The following is a 7691-nucleotide window of genomic DNA, read 5'->3' on the forward strand; positions in this document are numbered from 1 at the left end:
AGAATCATAAGCTTTTTGGATATCCATTTGAAGCATACACCTTGGCAAATCACCTTTCCTATTATACCCCTTAACCAACTCATAAGCCAAAAGAATATGGTCGTGAATATCCTGCCCCGGGACAAAGGCTGCCTGATTCTTACTAATAATACTTGGGAGGACTTCACTCATTCTCCTAGCCATCACCTAATTTTATAGACTGTAGTACAACAGGATATAGGTCTATACTCCTTGATACTCTTTGCAGCAGCATGCTTAGGGATCAGAGAAATCAAAGTATTATATTATTTTGACATTGGATGCAATAAACAATTAAAAAAAATCATTTTAAATATAGAATTAAAAAAAAATTAAATGAGAATATAAGATTTAAAATGATTAGTATTTCACAATATAAGAATTAAAATAAGGAATTCAAGTTAAAGTATGTGTTAGTATTTAATTTAGATGTTTAAACTTAAATATTAAATGCTTAAATTATTGATTTTAATCATTGTGATCAATACCTTAAATACAGGTACATGCACGTGTTTTTAACTAGTTTTTTTCTTTAAATTGGATCTCAAGTCATTATTTAGAGAGAAACATTACTACTACCGGCTTGGCTTAGTTTGGGAACTTATCTTCTCCTACTTCATGCATCGTGAACATTGATCAGAGGAAACATATGTGATTGTAACTCTTTCTCTACACAAACAGCTGAGTTTTTTCTAATTATAGACTAAATGACAAAAATCACTAAAAATTTATACACAGGTTTTGAGTTAGAATCCAAAACAAGATGCACAATTTAAAAATATCAACATTTTTAAAATGAGTTAGACCTTGTGAACTAGGATTTTTGAATTAAGATTAAGATGGGGTTGAAAAATGGCATTCTTTGATATTGCATTCAACACAAGATGAATAGCACCTGTATCAAAATATGAGATATGAATCAAAATGTAAGAGATTTTATTAGTTTATAAACATTTGGATGAGCTTTTTACAATTCAATAGATATTGACGCTAAATTTATGTAATTATATCATTCCAAGTAGCAATTATAATCCAACAAAAATTACTTATCTTTTTACCTCAACCCGTTTCCAATTGGCATGAATATCATTAGATATTTTGGGGATTTATCACTTCAAAAATATGATTAATCCTTCGCATGGGAATAGATCTACTATTTACATTTAGAAATATTTTTTTGAAAATACGAAAAAAAATATTGTTTATTATTTTTTTTTCCATTGCAAAATGATTTTATAATAAAGAGATATAGTGGATTTTAGAAAAACTATAGTTCAGATAGGAATGAAGAGAAAAAAAAATCAAAACATGATGATAGCTATGGTTACCCAAAAGTATTTATAGAACAATATTTATACAATACTCCTCATTAGATATTCAAATTCATATACAGTATATTACAATTAAGACATACTGTATTTGGTTCCCTCATAAAAAAAATTACCCTGGCCAGCCTTTGGATTAGATACACTTTAAATGTGCCCTGAGGAAATAACTACGTATCTACCGGCAATTTGTTGTAAATCCATGTAATCTTTGATATTCATTGAGTTAGAAGCCATTTTGTTGTTTTGGCTCTGGGCTCCAAGCTTCGAAATTCAGACTATATTGCGCATTGCAACATTTTCTAAACACATTGGCAACGAAATGTGCACATGTGGCTGCCAAATTGCGAGATAACATCCACAAGACATCCGTAACCTCCAACCGCAATAACCTGAAATAATCCGGAATAGACCAAATAAATAAGAGAAAGCAGACAGTAGGAGCCATGTAAAAAGCTTGAGCTGAATAGTTAGTAACCTAAATAAATGTTCTAACCCCATTTAATAGGAAATAATGTTGAAACAAAACATACCCCTGCTGGATGTAAAGAGATAGAAAAAGCTGATGGAGAAGCACATGGTATTTGTGAAACGATTTCACCGTTCATGTCAAAGCGATTAAGTATAGGATCCGCGCCAACTGTCAGAATCTGAAATGCAAAAATTAACAATAGGTAATAAGATATCTACAATAACAGTGACACCAATGCATATATTATAAGAACATCTAATGAGTAGAGATTAACAATTCTAACGACATAAAAGGATGATACTTGAAATTTTGAAGTATTTATAATGAGTAGATATTAACATGATACTTGAAATTTTGAAGTATTTATAATGAGTAGATATTAACAATTCTCACTCGAGAGGAGGAAAATGCACAAGCCAATTTGGACCAGAAAAACACAAAAGCCAATAATAAAAAAATCAAGGGTTCGGAAACATGAAGATACAGAATCATCATCCAAGAGAAACTTAATCTTTTTCTGGTACACCTATTCTTGCTTTTCGAAGTTAATATTAAGTTTTGACAACGTTATCATACATGTCAGTATCGGATCCATAAATTTTTAGTCGGAACTGGGAACAATTCTCATTAATTTGTAATATTTTAACAATCTTTCACTATTTTAAAAAATATCACTTCATACGAGTAACTAGTAGTCTTGTTCATATGAAAGATTATAATTAGAATTGGCGCAATTAGTATTTCCGCATATGTACAAAAATAAAGTCAAATATAATCAATCTTGGAGAACACAAACTCATTCAAAGCGTAGGTGAAAATATTCTAAAATTCAAAGAACTAGTAGCGCCGCCGCCTATATAGATATTATTACACCACTCATGAACCTGGAAAAAGAAGAGATAAAAGGAGAGGGGGAGCTCCCCAATAATGTACATAAAAGGCTTTATTTTAAGGTTAATGATAGTGCAGATGTTCGTAGATGATATTGATAATATTGTTATGCATATGATATTATATTAGTAACTTTTCTTTTATGTCTTTCTCGTGAGTCCTGAAGCTACGATGATCTAACATTATGACAATGTTGAAAACAACTGAGATAAGAGAGATAGCCAACTAACTTGATTATTGTCAAATAACATGTCTTGTACAGAAGCTTGAGTGGAAAATTTTAATGTGCACTCTGAGGCAGGAAGGTTCCAAAGTGATATATTACGTCCACTACCGCATGCCTGTAGAATGGTGAAAATGGTGCCATAACTAATCACAGAACTAACAAAACACCAGATTGGCACATGTAAACCCGAAATACCAGGGGAGCAATAAGTATATTGCAAAATCATAGATATAGATATTCCCTTACCAACCAGCTTTCACTTGCATCTAAAGCAACAGAGCCAACCCATGACATGGGTCCTTTTAACTTCAAATGTTTTGCTGGATCAATCACTTGGATACACTTTCCAGTTTTGCAATCTAGAAAGTAAGACACAATAATATAAGTAATAAATAAAGATTAACGAGAGTGTTTAAGAAACCTGTTTATTTACACCAAAAAACAGTATAAGTAATATAGTTTGTTATGCTTTAATAAGTGCTGTAAAAAATATATATGTAAGAAAATTAATACCCCAAATTCGTGTTGTCCCGTCCTCTGAACCTGTAATGATCTGAATATCGTTCAAAAAAGGAACCAAGTTAAAATCTCGGGCAACACATTTTGTGTGAGAAGACAATAAGTAAGATTACTATAAGAAAACTTCATCCTATGCATCTCTAGCACCATAAGAACAGTGGAATTAAAATTCTATTACTTGGGTAAAGTTTTAACCCTTTTTTGTTGAATAACTATTTCGGTAACAAGTACAAGAGGTCTTTGGCGGCTTTAAGTTCAACAGTATATATTTTCCCCCTTTTTCTTTTATCCCCCTCGATAACCTTGTATAAGGTAACCTTTTTTAATGCCCTGTTTAGATCTCTTATAGGTTAAAAAAGAATTTACATATAACTCTAAAACTAATAAAGAAAACAACACATATAGAGCATTATTATTTTGAAAAATAATTATAAATTTCACTTTAAATAATTGAACTCCATGTTATATCTACATTCTCCTTATTTTTTTAATACTGTTATTATCTAATAGGACCACTTCTTTTCCTCTTATATCCATTATTTTCATCTCAATTGCACACAAAATGGTCTGTGTGACATTCTATTGCTTATGTCTACAAACAAAACACGTGTGGAGAAATTTAAACAACATATAAAAATCAAAAGCAAACATTCCTGTAGTAGCTTATATACAAAAAGTGTGAAGTATTAAATTTGTCACTGAAGTTAGATATCTAAAGATGTTTCCATTAGTCTTGTTGTTTTAGTTCTGCGTTTTTTGTTTAATGCGTTATTATAATTTTTTATTTGGTATAGCTGTAAAAGCTAGTAAAGCAGGTTGCTTTCTTCCCCTCTGGCTTAACAATTTTCAATAACCATCAAGTCAAAAAAGGACAGAGTTTATAAGGTTAAGGACCAAAACCTGATTGGATGAGTTGCGAGCAACAATACAATGCAAGTAATCAGAGTGACCCTTGAATACTGTTTTTAATTTACCAGTTTCCTAGAAACATTAAACTCGTTAGACCAGCGCATGAACAGAGATGCAACTATAAATCAAGTTATCCCAAGAAACTTAATACACTTAAATTAAGTTCACCCTAGCTAAACACATACCACATCCCAACAATACGCACAAGAATCACCAGACGCAGCAAAAACAGATCCTGCCTACAGTTAAGTAAAAACAATAAAGATACTACCTCAATCACAAAATAACAAGAAAGATAAATATTGTGACAAAGAAAAAAGTAAAACCTGAGTATTAACAGCAATAGCATTATTCTCAGGGAGAGGTGAAAGTGAACCCCAAGGACCTCTGAAAGACGACAGTAAGCGGGCATATCAAGGTTAATCAGAAAACCACAAATAGGGGAACAATGGAACTGATAGTCTGATACTATATAATAAGTTAGAAACTTTCTGCACATGCTCAGATAGTTTGAATAATCCCTTTCTCCAACAGGTCTCTAGTTAGGCAAATAGCAAAAGAAATCTGACATTGTAAAATCATACAAGATAAACAATAGTTTCAACTATCCAAGTTTATTAGCATAAATCACTTTGAATTATTTTGTTAGGAGCAATCAATAATAATACCAGATGAAGAACCCGGATGTAGAAGAATATACTCAAATAGTATACAGGAAAAGAGAACAAATAACTCAGAAGTCAAGAAGGAAACACCATCCCCTACTTCAGTTAATTATAAATAATAACTAGCCAATGAAGCGGAAGAATACATTCATTCTCTAAACACTCACTTGTGTTGAGGATTTACCACATCAAGGACGGGCTTGATATTATTTCCTGAAACATTAAGGGATAGCATATCTAAGACCTTGAACAATTTATCAACCAAAAAGTAAAAACAAGAAAGTATATGTTGACATAGAAGACATAAGTGAATATGGACATTGCAACTCGTCCTTAATCAAATCAAATACACATTCAATCAGGGAGTGTATGGGAGAGGATAAAGAATATCATGGAAGGCCTTAGAAAACCAGAGAAATTTAGTTGAAGCTTAGTACTTATATTGGGAATAAGTCAAAAGTCTTGCTGCATCATATTAACTATGTTGATGTCAACTTATAAAGAAAATGAATATGAGATGGAACTCAACAGTAATATGATAGGATTCTTATTGAGTTATCCTTTTACAAATCTTATAGTGTATGGTGTGTTATTGGTTTGTGCTATGTACTAATTGTAGTAACAAGTACTTGACCTAAAATGTTGGTATAAGTAGGAGTAATAGGTCAGTGTTTTATATCATACTACCAATATCAATGCTTTTTCATGATAGCACTCGAGTTGTATTTCTCTCTTCTACCTTTTCCATCTTTACTCTATAATTTCAAAGAAACAATACTCAATTCTTATTGACCCATTGCAATTTGATATTGAATAATTAAAATTGCAATTACTAGATTTAGTCATACTAAGGAAAAGAATAAATCCAAGTGTCATTCTCATTTCAAAAAAGAAACACTTGAAAGTTAAAATAAAATATTGATTTGAACTCCATGAGCTAAGATTCATAGGTGTGGCATCACAAACATATACAGTCTTCATGAAATAGCCAGGGTAAGAAAATAATAGATGCATGTAACTTCAGACATCAAAGAAATAAAAGAGATTAAAATGAATGAGCTAATTTTAATTTCTATCACAACTGTAACATACTACGACCTTCTGAAGTAATATCATATTTAGAGCTTGTAAGTTCCTTCCATCTCCATCCTCGAACCCGGCCATCATCACCACAACTGTGAGGTAAAGCTACTGTCAGAAGAGGGGCCAAATGGTAAACTTAACATAATACTAAACACACAAACAACTCCTCCAAAATCATAATACTAAACACACATCATTGGAAAACGTGACTCGGTAAACAAAAAAAAGCTTCAAAAGTAGTAGACTCAAATTTCGAATAGCAGAATCATAATACAAAATAATGGCAAAGTTGAAAAAGATAGGTATCAAGGTTTTAAAAACGGTCCGTTACCGCTAAAACGACCGCGACAAAACACAATATCAAAAGGTGTCGATACAGATACCATACCGTTATTCATCGTTTTTATGATGAAAAAGAAGAAAAAAAAAGAAATTATGGTTAATATCAAACCACGACAACCGCAATCAGTATGACAACAATCAAAATCGCGAAAGCCTTTACCGGACCATTATTTAAAACCTTGATAGGTATTATAGTCTAGAACTAGCATAATAAGAATGCAGTACTAGTTCGAACCTCATCAAAATTGCATTATCATCATCACCATAGAACTTGACATCATATGCAGATCCCCCATGCGCTTGAAAAAAGCAATCTGGCTCAGCCAATAAACTACATTGCAAGTAAAAACACAGTTAAACCCTAATAATAATAACACTACTAACAATCTGAAGCAATAAAATCAATTGTCAATCCTAAACTCAAACATACCTATCCGTATCAGCATTGATTAAACCAAATGGCTGCAAGTCAAACACAAAATCAACGAAATGAGAATTTCTAGTTTCATCTAATAAACAAAAGAAATAGTGAAATGCAATGGAAGCGGTGTTTAGCGTAAAGGATACGAACATTTTTGAGCTTGGAAGCAGAGATGGTGGAAGCGATGGAGTAAGAGGCGATGGAACCGTCGCTGGAGGCGACGATGAGAGAGTTGAGATTAGGGGTTTGAGATTGAGAGGGGGACCAAGCAGTTCTGAAAACGGTTTGGGTTTGAATTTCTCTTTCCTTTAATACGGTTTCTCTGTACAAGTCTTCGTTCCAGTTCGTGGCGTCACCCAACATTGTAACCCTCGCTCTCACTTCGCTTTTCTTTCTTCAACCTATCTGCGTTTTGTCACACAATGACACAAGCTATGCGGGAAACAAAATTGTACACAAATATTTTCATCAATCTAATTCAACTCAAATGGTTAATTAAATATATGTAGATTAAACAATTGATTAACGAGTACAAATCTTTATTATAATTAATATTAATATTTAATTATAAATTATTTTTAAAGTAAAAAGTAAAATAAACAAATTTTTAGGTAAATATTTGGATACCCTAAAACTTAATTGAATATCGGTATCTTTATTCAATTAAATATTGACATTTATTTTTTATAATTATTTTATTTTGAAATAAATTTAAATTTTAAATTAATTTGTACAAAAGTATCTCGTATTCGATTATTTATCACCGCTATCTAAGAATTTATTTATTTTTATATATCATTTTGAAAATTTTGTAACACAA

General features: G+C 31.6%; 1 protein-coding gene across 2 annotated transcripts; it reads right to left on the reverse strand.

Annotated features, from left to right (window-relative positions):
- Positions 1-1355: 1355 nt before the first annotated feature.
- On the reverse strand, positions 1356-7344 carry LOC131629528 (THO complex subunit 6-like). 2 transcript variants are annotated; one of them, XM_058900320.1, is made up of 13 exons: positions 7022-7344; positions 6881-6912; positions 6686-6781; positions 6124-6200; positions 5193-5238; positions 4687-4747; positions 4546-4599; positions 4352-4432; positions 3446-3485; positions 3179-3291; positions 2937-3047; positions 1877-1993; positions 1356-1735 (listed from the first exon to the last, which is right to left on the reverse strand). In XM_058900320.1, exons 1-13 carry the CDS (start codon positions 7232-7234, stop codon positions 1646-1648), a joined length of 1131 nt encoding a protein of 376 aa, XP_058756303.1. In that variant the 5' UTR covers positions 7235-7344; the 3' UTR covers positions 1356-1645. The 2 variants fall into 2 exon arrangements, with proteins under 2 accessions (XP_058756303.1, XP_058756297.1); XM_058900314.1 differs by having other exon boundaries at positions 6118-6200.
- Positions 7345-7691: the final 347 nt, after the last annotated feature.

Source organism: Vicia villosa, linkage group LG1 (genome assembly GCF_029867415.1).
Source record: "Vicia villosa cultivar HV-30 ecotype Madison, WI linkage group LG1, Vvil1.0, whole genome shotgun sequence".
NCBI classification, from domain to species: Eukaryota; Viridiplantae; Streptophyta; class Magnoliopsida; order Fabales; family Fabaceae; genus Vicia; species Vicia villosa.